Genomic DNA, 22618 nt, shown 5'->3' on the forward strand with positions numbered 1-22618 from the left:
AGCTCTCTTACTCTTTGATTCTCCATTTTAAAGTTTAACTTCCTGGTTCTCTTTGCCCCCTTGCCTCTAGTTTCAGTAAACAACTTTCCCACCAGTTCTAATCAGTAGTTCACATCTGTTCTCCTAGTCACCTGCTTTGACCTGAGTCACCCCTGGTCACCTGCTCCGTCTTGAGTCACCCTGGTCACTTGCTCCATCCTGAGTCACCCTTGGTCACCTTCTCTGACCTGAATCATCCTGAGTCACCTGTTCTGTAACCGCCCTTCCCACCAAACTACTCACCCCACTCTGGCTTGTACCCCTGCTCTCTTTAAAATAGCCAATTGGAATTAGCTTGGACTGCGCAGTCCAACCCTAGCCAATAGAGGAACCACACAGCAGTAGGGGCTACCTGCATTAGGAATAAGAACCCCTTCCCCTCCCTTGTCTAGGTGTGCTCTCACCATTATTCCATCACGAGTCGCAACCTTCTATAGAAGTAAAAATTGCCTTGCTGAGACAATTAAATTTATGTTGGAGTGCTATTTCTTTGTGGCACTGAGGAAGAAGCATTTGGTTCTAACAGCTGTAAATATGTAGATGCAAAACTAAAACCATCACTGCACAAATCTAGCATTTGACAACATTCAGATTTTCCTCAAGAACAATGGTCTTTACTTTCTTAACATCACCAGCATTAAGATTACATACTCTCATAGGAACTTAAATTTCTTCTTTGAAGTGTTTATCACAGTAGTAGTTACTGGTGTACTTATTTAAGTATTTCTCCCTGCTTTCTCCATGAGCTCCAAGACGTTAGGAAATAAGTCTGTTTTGCACATTTTTATACCTCTAGCTCAGTACCTTGCACATAATAGGTACTCAGTAAGTTAAATTACTAACACTTGTTACTTTTATCATTCAATGCCACATAAATAAAGTTGCTGTATGGATTACAACAGCTTTTTCACTCTTTATGGTTCTCTTTCCAGAATGCAGTGTGAGTCCTGCACAAAATCAAGTTATAATTGTGAGGCCTGCATGGTGCTTGGGACCAGCAAGCACTGTTGGCCAGGCTGTGACCAGCACAAGGAAGTCCAGTCAAGCTAGAGGTGGAGGCTGAGATCCAGCCTGTTCTCCCCTCCTCAAGTTGTAGTGCAAAGCTACATGTATTGGAAGGAAATAGCACCTCTTTCTAATTCACAGTCACCTTGATAATGCAACTTGTTGGTGTCTCTAATCAAACACACTGTGAAGTAAAAAATGCAATTGGAGCAAGTAGAAATTATGGAGCTAAAGTTTCATCTAATAGTGTTTTGTTTTGTTGATTAGCAGTGCGGTGGAAATCCACTGGACGCTTTTGAGGAAGGGGATAACATGGATAATATGGCAGCCAAAATAATTGATTTAGAACCTAGCATTTCCATTTCCCATGCAGCAGGAATTCCTCTCACTTGCTATGCCTTTATGAGAGCCAACATATTGAGCCTATTCCAATATGTCATTAATAAAAAGAGCTTTAATTTATTTGCATAATTATTTATTTTGTTAGCTTTCTTTGTTTTCAGAAATAGTTATTATATTGTTCATAGACATTTCTAACGCAGTTGTTAAAACACCGAGCCAATGTAATCTCAGTGCAAATGTCATTGTATCCATGAGTGATTATTTTAATTCTGTGTTATTTAGAATACACTTCATTTAATTTAAAATCACAGTTGTGAAATTATTTTGATTTTAAATACCTTATTGGAGGCTGAACCTCACAAGCAGTTAGCTACTAGCTGCCACTAGTAACATCCAGGAAAGCCAGACACATTTCAGAAAGGGAAACTAATAGGAAAACCTTTAGAAGATTCATTCAAAGCAGAAAATAAGAATCAGAAGGACTTGTATCTTTTAGCAACATAAATGATAGTCACAATGATAAAGATAATTAATATTTATTATTTACTATATGCCAGGCACTGTGCTAAGTACATCATCTTATTATTTTTCAAAACAAAGAAGGAAAATAACTTGACTGAGGTACAACTTGAACCTTCAGACCTGTTTAAATCCAAATAAAATATCCATAAAGGCATGCACTTCCCCATGTTAGACATGGCACTTCAGAACACCTGGCTCTAAATGTCTAAAAACCCAGAGAGCTTCTGATCCCAGAAACTTCCTTTCAGGAAGGGACAATTGGCTCTTTTTTATGAGGTCATAAAGAAATATAAAGACTTATCACTGCTACTCTTAAAAGATCCCCCAATTTCCCCTGAACAAACAAGAAGACGTACAAAATGTGTACTGATCTACCTCCCTTGTCAGTCTAAATGTAAACTCCTGGCTGTGGTTTTAATTGGAAATAGAACTCTTCCTTGCTGTCCAAATTTATTACAGTTACACATCACCCTCAGGTTTTCATCTAGGAGACAAGTTATTCCGGTGATGGATGATGCAATATTTATATATCATCTTGCAAAGTAAGCAAAAAGACTTCCAGTTTAAAAGCACTATAAGGCTATTGTTATAGTCTAGTAATGAAGACAGTAAATTTGGGGAAAAAATTATACATGGCTAAGTATTAAAAATTTTAGAAGAGGGACTTTTATACAAATTGTATAGGTTCAGAGTATGTCTTTAAGTTCGGGTGGCCAGTTGTAAGGTGCCACTCTTAAAATTTGTTGCCCCCTGTGTAAAGTTCTAGTCAAAGAATTTTGTTCATAGTTTAGCTCAATGTTTATTTATCCAAATTTCATCTGTCTTTCTGTTAACTTGCCATTCTAAATATTTATTGGTGATGATTATACAACTTCCAAGTGATATATTATTAAATAATTAAAACAAAAATGAGAGATGAAGAGCCATAGTACGTAGAGTTTTATCAAAAATCCTAACTTAATTGTGGTTACCATGATATATCATAAAATCTATTCCTGACAGCTAAGGAAATAAGAGAAACATGATTTCTTAATATAGTAATTCCATAATAAGAGGAAGCATATAAATAAACAAGACAAAACTTATTAAGGAGAATATTTATAATCTGTTGGTAGGAATTCAAAGTAGTGCAACCACATTTGACGAAAATGCTCATACTCTACAGTCCAACAGATTGGCTTTGGGGTGCGTACCTCGGGAAAAACAAAATCAAACTTGCTCATACACACCAACAGTTTGGTACAAAGATCTTTCTTGTAGAGTGGCTTATAATTGCAAAAAGTAAAAATAAAAAAAGAAACTTCCCAAATTTCCATTAATGAGTTATGTATTTATATAATGAAATATACACATATGCATACATATGTACCTATATATAGTATTAACATGAATTAACATGATCATATAGATCAAATGAATAATTTACAAATATAATGTTGAATGAAAAGCAAATTACAGAATAGTTTTTTTTTTTTCAGGATGGTAACGTTAAAAAAATCCAAAATCAAAACTATATATTATTTTTGAACACATAATCCAGGTATAAAAGCATAAAAGCATGGACTAGAAGGAAATACACCAATTCAAGATACTGATTTCTTCTTAGGGAAATAGGGACAAAGATTATTTCAACTCTGTCAGTGATATATATTTTTTAAATTCTGACAAAAACAATATAACATTACCATTGTTAATCATAAATCATAAGTGGTGGAGGGCTTTTTGGTGCTTTTTCTTTTTTTTTCTTTTTTTTTTTTTTTTTGAGACACAGTTTCACTCTGTCACCCAGGCTGGAGTGCAGTGGCATGATGCCTCTTGGGTTCAAGTGATTCTCGTACCTCAGCCTCCTGAGTGGCTGGAATTACAAGTGCACACCATTACAACTGACCAATTTTTGTATTTTTAGTAGAGATGGGGTTTTGCCATGTTGGCCAGGTTGGTCTCAAACTCCCAACCTCAAGTGATCCTCCTGCCTCGGCCTTCCAAAGTGCTGGGATTACAGGCATGAGCCACCATGCCCAGCCTATAAGTTGTGGTTGCACATGTATTTATCATACTGTTTATGTACCTTAAAATATTTTTAATTGAAAAATAAAGAAAAGTTTTATGATTTTCTCCAAAGTTAAGAACCTTTAAAAGATTAAGGGCCTCTAGCACAGCCAATACCCCGAAGACCTTGTGTATATCAGAGCAATAATCTTTGATATGAATGTTATGGTCCAACAAATATATCTCTGTTTAACGGTTCATTCATTCATTTAACATATGTTTACAGGGCTCTACTATGGGCACTACAAAACACAATTCCTACCCTTTGGAGCTCATATTCTGGAGGGGAAAACGATATAAATAGATGAGCAAATAATGACCTATGAGATATCAGTTCTATCCTGATAGTCAGAGGTGGCCTGTAAGGAGTAAAACCATTGACATCTCTTCTGATTGGTCAGTGTTTATGCTGTCCCAGTTTGTAAATATTTTTACTATAATCCCCATAAAAAATTCAGAAGATGCATTTCAATAGGGTGGTCAGATAGGCCCCTTTGAGGTTTTTTAAGTGGAAAGCTGAATAAAAGTTAGGAAAAAACTATAGGAAGATATTGAGAATGCAGATCGAAGCCAAGAAGCAGGAATAAACAGTGTTACAAAGAACAGCAAGAGAGTGCAGCTACAGAGGACTGAGCAAGGCAGGAGCAATGAGAATGGAGGTTAGAGAAGAATGCAGGAGCCAGATTAGATAGAAACTTCCAGGCAGTAGTAAGGCTTGAGATATGATGTTGAATGGACACAAAGTTATGAGAAAAATTGAACAAGGAAAGGGCCAGACTGGCTGAGATGTTTAAAATTATATGCATACATATATTATTATATTACATACAATGTCTCTATTTTATAATAGTTTATATTATACAGTATATAAATGATGTTGATAGCAGGACAAAAGTGGGGAGCAGGGAGACGAATTAGGAGATACTGCGGGAGTCTAGCCTGGAGACACAGCTGGTTGAGACCTGGCTGTTGGCAGTGGAGAAGGTAAAAAGTGGTTGGGTTTGCAATTGACGGTTTTGCTAACAGCACTTGCTGATATATGTTGTGAGAGATATAAAGGAGTTAAAGAGGATTCTTAGATTTTTCATCTTCAGCAGCCAGATGAGTATAAGTTGCCATTTACAGATATGGGAAATACTAGAGGCAGAATAGATTTAGGAAGAAGAAATCAAGAGTTCTATAATAAACACATTAAGTTTAAACTGCCTACTAGACATCCAAGTAGAGACAGCATGTAGGCAGTTGGCTATATGATAACAGTTGTTATTGATACTGTAAAAAACCAAAAACAAAACAAAAGCATCACACTAACCACTTTTCTCAACACCTCACCCACAAGAATATGATTTTGTTAACTAGCCAACAGTTGCTGACTTATTATTCTGTTTTTTACATGATGAATACAATATGTACTCTGCTTTCTATGATTTCTAACAGCTTATTTCCATTTATATGAACACGTTAATGGAAAAGAAAGCAAGAATGGAAACAAACACTGTTGATCAGTTCTCTTATCTCTGAATGAAGACACTCATCACGTAATATGTATTTTCAACGTTCCATACACTCTGTTTACACAATCCAATTTTCTGAGGCTATTTCAGATAAAAGGCTTTTTAAATAACAAAATCATAGTATTGTAGCTCATAGCCCAAATCATAAATGTTATTTTTTAAAAAAGGTTTTCACTATGGTTTTATTCCACATGCTACAAATAAAATTAGGGGGGAATAGAATAGTTTAAGAGTGGAACGTAGGTGTCAGAGTGGGTTTATATCCTCTTTGCATGACTTACTTACAATAATTATTTAACCTCATGCTTCAATTACTCTGGTGAGTAAGGATAAGACAGGACTGAGGATTATAAGAACCAACACAGTCCAAGCTTTCAGTACAGTGCATGACACCAGGTAAGTTCTTCATAAATATCAGCTACAAGTATTATTTGTAAAAATATAGCACGAGTTCAATTCAACAAGCATGTAACTACTCCTATATGCATCACACCATGTTCGGCACTATAAAAGCACTGTCTCCCGTGATGGCTAAATAGAACATAATTCTGAGCCAGATAGTAGCCACATCGATGAGTATGCTCCCTAACACCTCATATAAGATTAGTCTTTCTAAACTTTGAAACAAAAACCCATATGGAGTGGCCCAGGCATCAACAATCAACCTCAGATTAGCATATTGGCCACCAACTCATTTTCTCTATGTCATGCACACAGCTTCTGTAACTTACGCAGACCACACACATTGGATTCTGTTCTGTCTTGAGAGAGCATGCAGATGGTCCACAATATGAATGACCTCAGTCCACTCTGACCCACAAAGGAATCCAAAAATTTTGAACGTCATTTTCAAAAAGATTGAGGTCCTTTGGTATAACCTTCATATGACCTACAAATCTCAGCTCTCCATATCTGGCAGACAATTTATAGTTTTACACATCCCACATTCATGTCTTCTGGCACCTATGCACACACTAAAATATCTTTCTTTGAAACAGAGAATTCTTTTTCTAGAACAGTCTTTTAACTTCTCGGCAGGCTTCATGTTCCTTACACTTGTCTAATCTTTTCTACCAGTTTATAATTTCTTCCTTCATACAAGTCACTATAGAGGAACCATGACAACATTGCTGAAACACAAGACTAGCTTCCAGACCATGCTTAGAAATTGTTTGGAAGCGTACTTGATTTCTTCATTTTATGATTTCCAAGAAGGAAAGGGAGCAACAGGAAAGCAACAAAATGTCACATACGATGGTGAAAAATCACTGTGCAGACATGACCTCATGATAATGTCGGCAGCTGGACTTCTCAATGACATTAACCCTCTGAAACAAAAGGGCTATTTATTTGTACTGGAGCAACACTTAGTTCAATTCTTTATTTAATATTTTAGAAGTCAGCCTCAAAGTAGGTCAAAGAGAAAGCAATTCTGCTTTTTCCTCAGTTCACATCTTTAATTTTCATGGAATAGATGCTATATGAATCTATCTATTCCTAGCAAGGTGAGAAGAAATTGACAACCTGCCGATCTCAGTAAGTTCTTTCCAATATTATTCTTATGAAACAAATGTCACTTTCCCCTTTTGTAAGCAAAGAAACTCTGAAATTTCTAAATGGCACACAAAAAACCAGACTGCCCATTAGTCTGGTGAATTAAAACCAAAGATTTCACACCAGCGGTTTTATACAAGGAATATAAAGGATATTCAACTTTTTTCAAAGGGACTGATTCTAAGTGGATAGGATGCTTTGCCTGAGAGTAAATGACAACTTTGCTAAGTTCTTATAACAGGAACAAAGGACAGAAACAGGCACTCAGATGAATCTCTCCCAGCCCTAAGATTATGTCTCTGCCACCAAAATCCAGTGCAGAAACACATAACATTTCCACAAAATGAGGAGCGTGGAAAAGTCTCTGAAATGATACCTGTTCTTATGGTAAAAAGATATTCATATTTTGAACTGATTACACTGACAGAAAATTGAGTTTCTGTAAAAGGTCCAAATACTACATATATATAAATAAATATTAATTTTTGGCTTTAGTAAAAAGTTAGAATCTAAGAGGCAAAAAGTACAAAGGAGTTAAAACTTTTACAGTTGGCCGGGTGCGGTGGCTCAAGCCTGTAATCCCAGCACTTTGGGAGGCCGAGATGGGCGGATCACGAGGTCAGGAGATCGAGACCATCCTGGCTAACACGGTGAAACCCCGTCTCTACTAAAAAGTACAAAAAATTAGCTGGGCGAGGTGGCGGGCGCCTGTAGTCCCAGCTACTCGGGAGGCTGAGGCAGGAGAATGGCGTAAAAACCCAGAAGGCGGAGCTTGCAGTGAGCCGAGATCGCGCCACTGCACTCCAGCCTGGGCGACAGAGCCAGACTCCATCTCAAAAAAAAAAAAAAAAAAAAAAAAAAAAAAAAAACTCTTACAGTTAGAAATAAAGAAATTTAAATAGCCAAGAAACATATTAAAAATCAACCCTCTCAATACATGCATCTTTTAAACATGAAATGCCATTTTTACCTTCAAATATGTCCCTATATCAATCTCAAATTTAAAACATTATAACCTTAGGAAAACAGATGTGGGAATAAGATAATTTTGTCATTATTATTTTGGTTAAACTCCGTATCCTCATTTACTTGCTAAGGCCTTTTAGTGGATGAAAATGAGAGAATATAATGTGCAGTATTGATGAGGATCTAATGACTAGCATAATTGCATAACATGCTGGTAGAACTATAAATTGTTAACTATCTTTCTGGTGGACAATTTGACAACACCAATCAAGAACCTTAGAGTGTAAAATCCAAAAAACTGAAATGCCTAGGAGTAGAAGGCTGACTGAAGAAATATTCATATGGTAGAATACTATACAACAGTTTATCTCAAAAACTTCATGTTAAATTTAAAAAAGGATATTATGCAATGTTTGGTACAGTATTTTTACACTTATTCAAGTTTCAAAAACAATGCTACATATAATTTGTGGATCATAATCAGTATATAATTTCCAATTAGTTGTTAAGTAAGAGAAAAGAATATAATGGAAGAAAAAATACCAGAGGCCATAACACATAGAAAGTGTAAGTTCCGTTTTGTGAAGCTTTTGTTTTGGCTGTGTATGGGGATAAGTGTGTGTTTACTGTGTTCCAACATAAAATCTATTTCTCACTGTGGATTGATTTAAAGCAAATTTTAAAGCCACAGGTATAGTTTACAAGGTGTAATTTACTCATCTTCAGCTTATTGCTTCCAAAGAGATCTCCTGACTTCGCTTAATACCGTGTGGTCAAGGCTATCTTCCTTCTTCCTCCAGAAGCACAGACAAAAGAGAGCAATGACCAGAGAGAGGGACCTGCCTAAGTTCCCTGACAACTCTTTGCCCATGACTGACACGGAGTATACATTCAACGGCAGTTCCATCCCTGGACCACACAGGAGTGCAGCCCTACCTTTTTAGCCTCAATTAAATACAATACAATGAGCTCAACATCCTAAAAAGACACAGCATTGAAATCATTTTGCCATATCATTCTTTTAAAAAATTACTACTATGTTTTCCACGTTATTTTTGTCATTGTATATCCTTCAGAAATATTACTTTAATAGTTATACATATTCTATTATGTGGCTAAACAATATTTTATTTAATGGCCTTTTCACTTTGATATCTTGATGTTATTTTCATTCTTTTTTCCATTGGTTATAATGCTGTGCTGGACATAAATCAGGACAGTCTTCTTTATCTCAACAGATTCTTATTTCCTCACACACCAAACCTCCTATATTTAATTAGAAATAGAAAATATAAATCTCATATATAGTCTAGAGAAAGAGAGATTTCAGTATGTGAGTTCAGAGTAGATTTTGCCTCTACAATTTCTTTTTTGAGAGCAGCATAAGCTGCCCAAGTACGGTAGCTAAATTTTGCTAATTGCCTCTTAATTTACAGAGTAAAACACTAGATTTATGATAAATGTGTTCAAGAAATAGAAAACATTATGGTAATCAAATACAGGCATGTGTCACTTTATGACAGGGATACATTTTGAGAAATGTGTCATTAGGTGATCTCATTGTGTGAACATCATAGAGTGTACTTACACACATCTAGATGATGTACCCTGCTACACACACATAGGCTATATGGTGTAGCCTATTGCTCCTAGACTACAAGCCTGTACAGCATGTCACTATACTGAATACTATAGGCAACTATAACATGATGTTAAGTATTCGTGAACCCAAATCTACCTAAACATAGAAAAAGTACAGTAAAAATACAGCATTTTAATTTCATGAGACCTCTGTAGTATAAACAGTCCCTCATTTACCAAAACATTATTATGTGGTGCATGACTTTACAATATTCAAATCAATTAATTAGCTAGAACCATGTTATCATGTATTTGCTGCCTAGGAGTATGTTAAATGCTATGAGAAATAAAAAACAATATAATATACAGTCTTTAGTGAATTCCTACTATGCATTAGCAAGTGTGGCGGCTCTCTCACATATCATCCCACTTAAAGAGTAATGACCCACTTAAAGAGTCAGAATACAGTAAACATACGAAGAAAATGTGTATGTGGGTGTATAAATCAATAAGATCTAATGAGGTGTTAAATGGTGGAATACAGTTGAGTACACAGGCAGTGCTGGCTACTATATATGTCTCTCTAGATATACAGATATATACATATTACATAGATAGATAGATAGATTTAACAAGAGTTAAAAAGTCAAGAGAATTATATGACCTGAAATTAACTTGAGCTAGACATTGAAAGATAGGTGGCATCAGAGTAAGTGGAGAAGAGCACGGACTATGCTAAACAAAAGGAATGTCTTCTGCTTGTCCTCCTAGAGACAAGAGATGACATGAAGTAAAGGGCTTCATGGTGATAACACTAGTCCTCAAAATCAGAGGATCAAGAAACCATCCTAAAGCCCATGTTAAACACAAAACAAAACAAAACAAAATCAAAGAAAAGCAGAGCAAGCCTTCCAAAATTCTGGGGAATATGTCCATTGTACTTCAAAACAGTCCAGAGAGACTCATGTTTTAGGACAATACTTCTCACACTTTGCAAGTGATGATCCTGTAGACTAAAATCAGACAAGGTTATCTCCTGGGGGACAAAGGAAGTAACTTCAGTATTCCACTGCAAAGCAGTCACTATTTTGAGGTCTCATATTTCACCTTTAAAAATCTTGCATCTCTGCATTCGGTTAAATGTTTCCCCTAATCTTAATGTGAAATTGGAGTTCCAGGTAGATAAGCCATATTTGTTTTACTCAACATATTCTGGTATCTCTTAAATTAATAACTATATATGCATATTTGAAATATATATAGATAGATAGATATAGATATAGATATAGATATTTCAACCTGATATATATATCAGGTTCTTTATTGTGTTGTTCCTCTTCCATCCTGGCCGTATCTGCCAGATATAAGAAGTTAACCAGGCCACCATTAACCATTAACCAGGCCACCAGGCAGTCATTAAAACACTGTGCCACCATCTGCTCCACCCAGTTTTTTTGTTTGTTTGTTTTTGTTTTTGATTTTTTGAGACAGGGTCTTGCTCTGTTGCCTAGGCTGTTGTGCAGTGGCGTGATCTTGGCTCACTGCAGCCTTGACCTCCTGGGCTCAAGAGATCCCCCCACTTCAGCCTCCCAAGTAGCTGGGACTACAGGTGCATGTCACCATGTCTGGCTAACTTTTGTAGAGATGGGGTTTCTTTCTGTTGCCCAGGCTGGTCTTGAACTCTTAGACTCAAGAGATGCACCTACTTCAGCCTCTCAAAGTGCCGGGATTACAGGTGTGAGGCACCACACTTGGCCAACCCAGCCTTTTTTTCTCCTTTTCTGGCACTGTTTAATATTAGGCATTTGGCTACCAGATAGTATTTTCCAAGTGGCCCTTTGACATGTTGCAAAATAATATTTCACCTTTAAATTCTGAGTGCTGATCTTATTTCTCTATTCTTCTACCCTCTGAATAAACACTACTTTGTATTATTTTTGCTCAGGACTTCCATTGGCTGCAACGACCATATGCTATTTGACTTTGGTTATCTCCACCACCACTAGGTTTCGCATGTGCTGAATGCTCTGCTCACTTCACTCTGCACACGATGGTTTGCAGTAATATTTGTGAGGCTTTAGCTCAACAAAGAGCACTTACGCACACTATCTGGGACAATAAATGACATGAGGTGGTTTTAGGTTTTGTTGCCTTTGCCATAATCTTCATCAGCTCCTTTCTAAGACCTCCCCAACAAGCCATGCATGCTATGCCAAGGCAGTTTCAACTCAAATCCAGTTGTCCCCTTCCAATCAGATTGCCAGTCATAGTCCCCTGGAGATGCTATAGAGTCCTGATGAGAAGTAGTGGGCAATAGGCTATATGCTCCCAAATTCAAAAAACAGGTAGAGTACTTTAGACATGATGCAATAGATCATAAGGAGCTATTGTACACTCCTCAGAAAGGAAATACTTGATATAGTAGTATATCAGAAAGACTGATTTCCTTGGAACTTAATTCATTCCAAACATGAGTTAAACTTTTCTAAGAAATAAGTCTAAATAATGAACTAATAACAATGAAGTGTTAATAATGAAAGAACTGAAGGTTTTAAAAAATTCCATTTTGGCATAATTAAGGGATAAGTCAGTTCAAATGAAAGGTGTCACTGTTATTAAAACTTCATTCATTTACTGAATTATGTTTCATGTGAACAGAGTGTATTTTTAAGATTATTTGATTATTATATAAGTCAATGTCATTTCCAGGTTTTGGAAAATTGATAGTAATTGTCATTGAAAATGTAACAGAGTTTATCAAATTAATTTCTCAAGGGCCACCTGATAGCCACCAGATGGCAACCTGAGCCAAAGGTAAATCAGAACTTGAAGTTATAGATAGCCCTGAGACTACGAGTTACCAGTCACTCATCTCTCAGGGTTCCTTTGAAACCACAAAACACAAAGACTTTCTACCACTTCTGTAAATTCCATTGGAACATAATGAAATATGCTCTCCCCACAATGCTTACAATAATTAAGGTTTTTTTTTCATAATAGAAGTCTATCTAGAAATAGCACAATATGGAATGATCATTAATAGATCTGTTAAGGTCCTTAAATAAATGCCTATCGAGAGCACAGGCACGCATTAGTAAATTTCCTAAGGAAAATCCATTTTCATTTCACATTCTGACATTTTATTTAGAAAAATTATACCTTTTCTTTTAATTATTTCAGTAAACATAATGAGGTTATTGCTAACTATACCTCAGAGTACTTTATTTTCTCCAATTTTTTAGTAATATGAGTCTACTTGTAATTAAAGGCATGCTGCATTAATGATGCTGAACGTCTCCAAGGGAAACATTTAATGTCCACCTCATAATATTATGCCAAAATTACATGCACAGAAGACTTTTTAATAATCTTTGTTTCCTAATTTAGTTTTGATTGGCTCTGAAATCCATAGCAGCACTCAAGGGCTTCCATTTCTACAGTCATCAGCACTTCTGCACCATAAATTGTACAAACGCACATGAGTTCTTCCGTCTGTAGGCTCCTTTTCAAAGCATCTGTTTAACTTATCCAGAAAATTAGCTGCAGGCTAGAGATAATTGCAGATAATTTTGCCATTTTTAAGCCACTGGGGTGTACGCAAGATATGACAGCTAACTTTGTCTAAACACAAAGAAAAAGTCATAGCTTTGTGTTGTCACTTCAGCTTTACACACAGGTTCAGATCATCCTCTCTGCTCTTTATGCAAATTGAAACAAATTGTAGTCACTAAATGATCTGTGTTTCCTGACAAAGCTCTGCCACCTGAAGCTTTCAATGTGGCTGAAAAGATAGGATCTATTCAAATGTGTTCTCCCAGCCTAAAAAAGAGGGTTAACCCCCGCCTTCCCTTCAGATTCTTCCCCATTGATGAAAACAGAGATTGTCTTTAGCCATCATCAACTCAAAAGGAATACATCAACTTAAAAAGAAAATGTATGTTTTTAAATATACACAATTTGTGTATATATATGTATATGTATATGTGTATATACATACACACACACACATATATATATATACATACACACATTTATCTTCCTTATCCACTATGATTAATAGAAATGGCAGTGCTCTCCTGAAAAACTAATGTTTATAAATACTGGTACAATTAATACAGAACAATTTTAAAGTACTTCACATTGAAGATTTATTAACTATGCCATCCAGGTTAATAAGCAGAGATCTATTGTTAAATGGAATCCATATGCTCCTTTTTTCCCCGACATTTTACTCTATATTAAAATAAATGCAACATTAATGGATAGTCACTGGCATATAATGATGAAGTCAATGAAAAAAGCAGCAACACGGACTCTTAATGCAATGCCAATGAACTTCAACTTTATATTAAAAAAATCGGCCTGAGGAATTATAGGTATTTCTCTCAGCACATGTTCCCTTGGTGCTCAGAACAGCTATAGCCACAGCTAATAGGAGTGTCACTAGCTGAACAAGTGATTACTGGAACAATTTTGCAGCAAACCTTTACATATGGGGCTAACCGGTGGCTGTATTCATGTGGCAGCTCCCCTGATATAATAGGCCATAACGACTCTGAGGGAGCAGGTATGGATGCAAGTGTCAAGGAGGGGAGAACACATAAGTCATAACACAAATGACTTTATGGATCCCCATTACACCCTGGGCTACGGAGTACCTAAACAGGTTTGATAGGACAGCATCCTGAGACAGTTTCCCAACCTTGTGTCAGGAATCCTCACACTAAAGAGTTTTATGGAACATCCAAAACTGCAGAGAGGAAGAGTTGCTATATTAGGCCATTACCATTGACGTGGTATATAATATGCATACAAATAGTCCCAAGGTGTATATTTAAAGGATAGATTATTAAATTTGTTATGCCAATCATATGCATATTAAGGAATACAAATTAAGCATTGATAGGCAACATTTCACAAATCTTACATTCTCCCTTGGAAAACCATTCTGTCCAATGACAAGTTTACATCCCCCAGGGCTTCGAAATATCTGCGTCACTCTAAGATGCAGCGTTTTAAAGACTGTCCTGCAGAGTCTCATGTGATCATACAAAGTATACACGTTACTGCACTTGAGAAAGCTGAGGGATATTTTAATTCTTTTTTCCCATTTGGTCTCTAACATCACTTAGCCAATGGACTGAGAGGAATTGACTCGTTTAAATACCTTAGACCATGTCCCTTTGAAAGGCAGACATGGGAAGATCTGTAACATGCCCTTTGCACTCATGATGGGAGAAAGAGGCAAGCTGAAGACACCAAGTAAACCCTTCAACATGACAGATAGGAGGAGTGCTGAACAAGCATGCTCTGGCCAGAGACTGAGATCAGGGAAGCTGCACCCACAGATCACACCTTAAAAACATCACACAGGGCCTGTAAGAGGGAAAACAGCACCCTGGGAAAGGAAATTTGCTATTTTACTTAGATCTGGAAATTATTAAACAATTCCAGAAGGGACATGTTGTTACAAGTGTCATGTAAACCAATATATAGAGCTAGAATGTTCTCAGTAATATGCAGACTTGGCCCGGAACTCATCCTCTGCTATAAGGAGTAGAAGACTACACAACCTATCACCCAAACAGCAATTTCAATCCACATCAATAATGAGCTCTTATAGTTGACCTTTTATGAGAAATTATTAAAGACCTCACATAAAGCCTCCACAAATGTCTCTGCTCCTTTACAGATTTATTATGATTTTGCTAATGTGTTTGAATAAACTCCTTCTCTGGAAGTCTCTGCTTTCCAAAATGCAACTTCTTTGCACAGCACATACCTGTTCCCAGAGAGATGGGTCCTCTCTTGGAAATATTTAGTCTTTCAGGGCACTTTAGTCACAGTGACACCTAATAGCCAAGTGCTTTTTCTCACTCTCCACAAAATCAGGTTTGGACTATAATTCAAACCAGTCCCCAAAGGCACTTCTGAAAAATGGCAAGCCCTTAGCTTTAAGGTGAAAACACTCTTTATTGCTCAAAATTGTTTCCTGTTACAAAACCTTTTTTATGCTGCTAGGTCTAAGATGATCTTATGATAATTTAACTCACTGGGGACTGTGAACAGATGCTACTTTGATTAATAGTATCACTATCCTGAAAATGCCAGGCCAGGCTCAAGATAATATAGTCAGGTAAGATTACTATTAAAATCTGCCATACAATTATATCTGTTATGTGGAGAAAAATGGGATCACAGTTCTTGTGTGAAATAAAAACCACCTATAACAAAAAGAAAAAAAAAAAACATAAACCAAATAAACTCACCATCTTAACTCTTTAGCACATTAATGTATACCATTTTAATCACCAGCCTCTTTACTAATACTTATAGAAATATTGTCAGCTATGTCTTTCATAAAAATTCAATGTGTTACCCTAACATTACCTTTTCACATGGTATTTAACTTTCTATGCAGGAAAAAAAATAAGCCATGAGAAAAATGAATTCTGTAACTTTGCTTATCAAAAAAAAAGTATCTGAATTTATACATGCTGAGCCCTTGCTTTTCAGCAAGTAAGTTTTCTATGTTCCAAAAGTCATCTTTAAAATATACATAGAAAACTATGACCTTGACAATAAGGGGAGTTGGCAAATAAGATTTTTCTGGAAAAACCTCTCACAAGGCTTTAGTCCCTCTTTCCTCTATTTTTGTTCTTGCTGATCTCCTAACCAAGGACTCCCAAATCATAGCCGCCTCCTGATGAAGATAATTATGAGATCTAGTCTCTCCTTGAACTACAGAATTTGGGACTGGCTTTATACACATATGTGAAGAAACATTTGTGTTTTTAAAGTTGGTTTGCCAATGCATTTTATCCTTAACATGACAGATATGACCTAATCATATTTCTAACCTCCAATCTAAAATTTAACCTTCAACTGGACTTTTTCTTTTATAATATATGCGATAGTATATCTCCCTTAGTGAAACTATTGGTTTTCAGGGAAGCAGAAAGTAAGTTCCTTCCAGGGCATCAATCACAGTGTGCAAATTGTAATTCCAGGCAGGGTAAGCCTCCCCTGAGAAAGAAACTAGCCTTTTAACACAAATCTGCCACCTGCAGATTCAACTTATTGCATGAATTGTCTTCACACTCACCACATCTGTATGTATATGCGATTAGACTCTATTTATATGAAATATTTGATGTAAAAGGGTTACCTCACCATTGCACAGAATGTCTCAGGAGGGTCTCCACAGGTAATATCCGGAGGATCGAGTTTCACTTTCAGATATTTTGTCATGTCCGTGGATTCCGGCTGGCAGGCCATGTAATCCCAAACTTTCCCTTCTTCTGTGTAAATCTGAGTCTTACACAGATCATAATGTCCCCAAACCAAAGGGTAGGGCTGCATCACTGAGGACACTGTAACCCAAAGGGCATGAATCGACAGGAATCTTGACAAATACATCTCTAAATTCTTTGTAATCTTCTTGGAAACTAAAGCAGAGCTTGCTTTATGATCTGCGATCTTTGTCTAGTTTACATATATGTACATATATGTATGTATGTATATGGGTAGGTAGGTCTGTGTATTCTTTTAAAAAATGAGGATGGGACCTCAAAGCAGATCCCAAAACCGAAAATGAAGAGTTAAGATACTGTGCGTATTCAGGTATATTGAGGACTTTGGTGGAAGCCTAACATACTTGTGTGTTAGGCGTTAACAACTTGTAGCTTTTTCTTTGTCCTAGAACATATCTATTAGACTCAGGTCTAGTTTGGTTTTTGTAAAATATGTCCAACTGCAGATAATAATTTAGCAAAGTGATGGCTCTCCCGTTGTACATCCGATAACCCTGAGTGATCCTCAATGTTCACAGCTCACAAGGGACGCTCAGGCAGGCTGAGATATCAGTATCTGAAGCAAAAGGATGAGTGTCCATAGCCCAGTGTCTGTTTCCCATCAATCATTCTTTTCTTCTGGCACCAACACCCTTTTAGAAACAATAAGAGTAAGAGTTATTGTCCCAGAATCAATGTATTACGAAACGTACAATATGTTGACATTTTGGAGGTCTGATGCAATATAAAGCAAATTGGTGTAATACGGATAACCTTTACTCAGCTGTTTTGCTAGAATGAGCAAACCATGGAAATCATTCACATTGGGGAGAATTTCGATATGAAGGATTTAACTCTTCCATAACAAAGACAGACACGTGTGTGTGAGTTACAGGTTTTCACTTCAAAAATTACATTTCCATCTTGACAAAACTGAGAGCAAGCAGCTAGATTTGAACATTTCTCATACACTGCAGTGCTAGAAAATCTTCCAAGAGAACAATGGGGTAAATGAGCGCTTTTATAATGATGACAAAGATACGACAACAACTTATATCCCTTTTGTCTCTTGACAAAGAGACCCTAAAAATCTCCAAATTCCTTGTACATTTCTTAGCTTTTGTTTGCTGGAGTGAAAATCAGCATTGGTAGCATAAGCCTGTCCCTGTGGATTTGCTCATTATATTTGAAGAATTTAGCATATTTTGTTTAGTTGCATTTAGTAATAAAGATAACTTGGCTCTCTAAAAAAACATTCAAAAATAAAACCAAAGGAGCAAAATTTCCTTTCATAAGAATTTTCTATATTTTTACATCTTTTTATAGCCATTACATGTGCATTTGCCGTTACCTTTTGCAACAGAAGAGAATTTGTCCCAAAGGCAAATATTGTAAGCTGCTTTAAAACTAAAAGCTCTGTAGTAAAATGCACAATTTAAAATGCACATATAAAAATAGCCGAGGGTGAGTTAACAGGCCATGAAGCAGAATAATATGGCACTAATTCTAAGAGAAAATAAAAATTATTGTGTAAAAGCACTTTTGGTTAACTGATAATGCACCCTACATAACTATGGCTACAAGTCATTGGTGAGTTTAAGTGGCCACTTTTCTATTTAGAGATCACTATCAAAATCTAAACAAATGCTAACATTTGGAAACCAGGTATTAAAAAATATATTTTCTTAATTAGATTATTTATATTTATAGTCTAAAAGTTAACTGATTTTAAGCAATGCAAAAAGGACAAAAAAAGCCTACAATTTTAGAAAATTCTATTATAGACCCTTCAATTCACATTAAACGGTTGAAATATGGAAGTTCACTATCTTCAAACAATCTTATAAAGGGAATTCATTATATTTAAATAATGTACCATCTTAAAATGAACTAAGCCACAGAGACTATGAAATGCCAACAGATGGTTGAATTGTGTTTCCATAGCAAAGTAATTTATAATAATTGCTTTATGGATGCAAGTGCAATTTTCATTATATTCAATTCATAAAATGTTATCATACAGCTGCAATTTGTGATATTTGCTATTAGAAAAAGTGTTGAATATTTGAGTTCCTATGAAGCAATAATCAGTAGTTTGTCTAAACATGTATAAACTACAGATTTGAATCGGCCTCTTCCTTGTAACCTAGAGACTATACTGTGTAAAGCACATTTTGAAATCTTAAGCTAAAAAGAAAAAAAATCAGAGAAGCATGTGTTGTGGCTACTACAGCCTTCTGCTTTTTTTCAGATTCATTAGTAATTTTAAGTTGATATTTTCAGACACATCCAACAATTTGACAATTAATAATCTGAGAAGGTGTTAAAGTGATGCAAATTTACATTTTTGAGATGACTTTTTCAACTGTGTTTACTAGTTTTTATAAGAGGAAACAAATACTTTCCAAGGGGCGGGGGGATGTAGGTATTATAACTGAAGCAGTGTAAAATCTACTAGGTCAGAAATTATTAACTTTAATTCTTAGTTTCAAATACACAATAATTTATTTATCACGAATGATATAATCTTGAAGACCTGGAATTGACTGTTTTGAGTTTGAATGGAGTGAGCATTGTGTGTTTATTTTTAATATTAGTTTGAAAATACCACTTTAAATATATTTGAGTGCTTCCTGGAGATTAGTCTTCACTTTCTTTTTTAACCAACAAATGATATTCTCCTCATCCATTTATTCTCGGTTACTCTGTCCTCAACCACATTTTGCATTACTGCAACCACAAAATAAAGGGTGACCATACATTTGAACACTAAGGAAATGTACATGAACCCTTTGCTATCTCCTGACAGAACAGCAATCCCAATATAACGAATTCTCATTAAAGTATACCAGAATTATAATGATGGTCATTACACAGAATTATGGACTACACCATTGATCGAATTTAGAGAACTGACAAGGAAAAATGCAGAGGAGTGCAAGATATTTGAATATTAGGCAGTTGCAGGACTGTGCAACAGACATTTTTGACAAGAAGCAGCCAATTATAGCTTAAATTTCTGGCACATAACCAGTTGTGATTAATGGTTTTCCATTACATTACAGACATATTATTAATGTATTAAAAATGTCAAGCTTTGGCAAGCACTAATATGGCATGGCTCGGTTAGTCTGTAGAGTTTACATTTAATGAGCTCCCATTGACACAGAAAAAGATATTGACCACGGCATATTACAGATCAGGAGCAGAGGGACACTAAGCTGTTATTTAACATAATTATTTGATTTCATTCTAATTTTTATATTTGTACTATCATTATGTATCCTGCATTTCAGGGTTTTCTTACTTTTCAGTGTCACATACACTTCAAAAGAAATCCTCTTAACTTCAAATTAGTAAGAAATTAAATCTATGAACTTCCATGACACACAATGGAAAAGCAGCCTCTGAAAATCAGGAATTTGTTATTAAAGTATAATTACAGATTTTTCAAAGAAACTACAATGATGTAAAAATAGAATATTATTTACACCTTAACCTCCACTATTTAATGGCACTTGTCTATCTGCTGTGCTTTCAAACAGGTTAAAATTATCAATAGCTTCTAAAAGCTAGGTCATCACAGCAAATAGCTAGGGAAACCAATTATGAGAAGGACAATGAATAACGTATTTGGGGACTTAACATACTAAACCTGTCCCTTCTGGCCCATAACTGAACTAATTGTGAAGTGACGTGGCCTTTGAATTTGTCTCAGGTGTCCATATCACCTAAATAAGAACAGATTCGGAAGAGCTCTGGGCAGCTCCAGTTCTACCTCTTCACTTTGCAAACCTTGGGAGCTCACTGTAATCAAATCATGCTATCACCTCTACTTGGGAACTAAAGTACTGAGAAGTCCTCTTTGATAAAAAATATCCATTAATAGGTTGTGAGTACCCCATAGACCTCCAGTCTATAAATTTGCAGAACCAATGAAAAAAGATACAATTATGTCATGGCCCTCAATTTGATAGATATTATTGATCACGACTAAAATGGGCTATAAAATGCCTTTGCACACATAGAACATGTATTTGTCCAGGATTCTGCAGCTAATTCCCTTCCACCTTGGATTAATTTTGCAGAAGCCATTTTCGCAGGCCCTTTCTCTCATCAGAAAAAAAGCCTCCCACAATATTACATGGAATTAATAGTGATTAATATTTTATGCAATTATATTCCAAAGCAATTGCCAATTTCATCAACTGAGAGGAAGATATTATCAGTAAATCTCCTAATCTAGCTGGTTTACAGCATTCATTTTATTATATAACCTCACTAGCAGGTGGGAATGGTGGTAGTAGGCTATTTCTTTCATAAATATTCAGCTTTTCAAGGGTACTTGAAATACATAACTATTGACTCATTCCTCATAGACATTAAGAATTTTATAAATATGCATTTTCTGAATGGGAAGAAACAAAAGGAAAATTGACTATATACATCATTGAGTGAAAATATAAAAAGATAAAGATATACAAAATTATAACCTATCAAAATTAGCAGCTTCCAGCAGTCATAATGAAATTTATTACACAAGATATTTTAACATGTATTCAATGCTCTTTGCACTTATTTGTTCTGAAGAAAGCATTTTCTAGTCATCTTAATGGAAAACATATGCTTCTATCCTTTTGTTAACTGTCTCTCAAAGTATAAGGAATTTAACATGTACTGCAACATCATTGGCATACCTTACTCACACTTGATTGGGTATTATGAGTAACTGTCTATCATGAGATTCTTAATAAACCTAAATAACACACCTTGGTATTTGAAAGATCTCTATTTTCATTGAGAGAAGACTGATTCGAGAAATTAGATAGTACATGTTTTGCAGGATGATTGAGGATGGGATAATACCCAAAACTATTTCAGAATCAGTTAAGCCTAGAAGAAATCTGGAGTTTAATTACCACATGAAAAACAAATATTTAATTCTAATGCAGGGAAGTTCAGGGATCTAAGGTCTCAAATGCATATATAAGAAAATCTACACCCACCTGAAGTTTTGAAACAGAACTTTGGATTCTGCAAATAAAAAAATTTTTTTAAAGTATGCTAAATCTCATACTAACCTAAGACTTTACTAATATAATCTCTTATGCAATATAATTCACACACATATATTTCAATGTTAACATATAATTGGTTTTCAAAGTTGAATCCAATTTTCTTTTTTCCAAGTGACTTGATGCCTTTGTAACTAAAACTCTCCAAATTTTTATGACACTTAGAAAACCTATCAAATAAATGTGTAATGATTTAACTTTTTAAACAAATTACCTGATACGTTTCAGAATAATAATGGAAGCAAAGACAGGTATTTGCACCACTTGCAAATATACAAAAGGAAACTGCAAAATACATTTGCCTCCTCCTAAAAAGGCTAACCTGAATCATTTTAACACATACACCCAGTGAAAGCTGACAAAACAAAAATACTAATAGGAAACCAGCTTCATGTTCAAATAAACTGTTTCCATACAAAAGTTTTAAGATTATCCCTCTTAATTTCCACAATAGGAAATATCGCCAAATTAATATTTCACTACATAGAATCCTGAATGCCTTCATGGTGGTCTTCAGTGGTGAAATGTATCTCATTTCATGGCAATCCAGAAAAGAAAATATATCCCTGGAACAACATTACATGTGAAATACTAGATGCACATTTTCCTTGCATGTTGATCCACATGCAGAGATCCAAATTCTATCTTAATGAAAAACTGAAAGTTGCTTATCTTCAAA

General features: G+C 35.5%; 1 protein-coding gene across 19 annotated transcripts in view; it reads right to left on the reverse strand.

The window, feature by feature from the left end:
* LOC105489205 (netrin G1) overlaps positions 1–22618 on the reverse strand; it is a 362022-nt gene that overhangs the window by 336505 nt on the left and 2899 nt on the right. For 18 of the 19 annotated variants that reach the window (XM_011753895.3, XM_011753882.3, XM_011753888.3 and 15 more), the window contains exon 2: positions 16746–17517. In XM_011753895.3, the coding sequence (XP_011752197.2) occupies positions 16746–16991 (246 nt within the window). In that variant the 5' untranslated portion in view covers positions 16992–17517. Of the gene's footprint in view, positions 1–16745; positions 17518–21870; positions 21899–22618 lie in introns of all 19 variants that reach the window. The other variant, XM_071069995.1, reaches the window with a different exon arrangement.

This window comes from Macaca nemestrina, chromosome 1, assembly GCF_043159975.1.
Source record: "Macaca nemestrina isolate mMacNem1 chromosome 1, mMacNem.hap1, whole genome shotgun sequence".
Classification (NCBI taxonomy): Eukaryota; Metazoa; Chordata; class Mammalia; order Primates; family Cercopithecidae; genus Macaca; species Macaca nemestrina.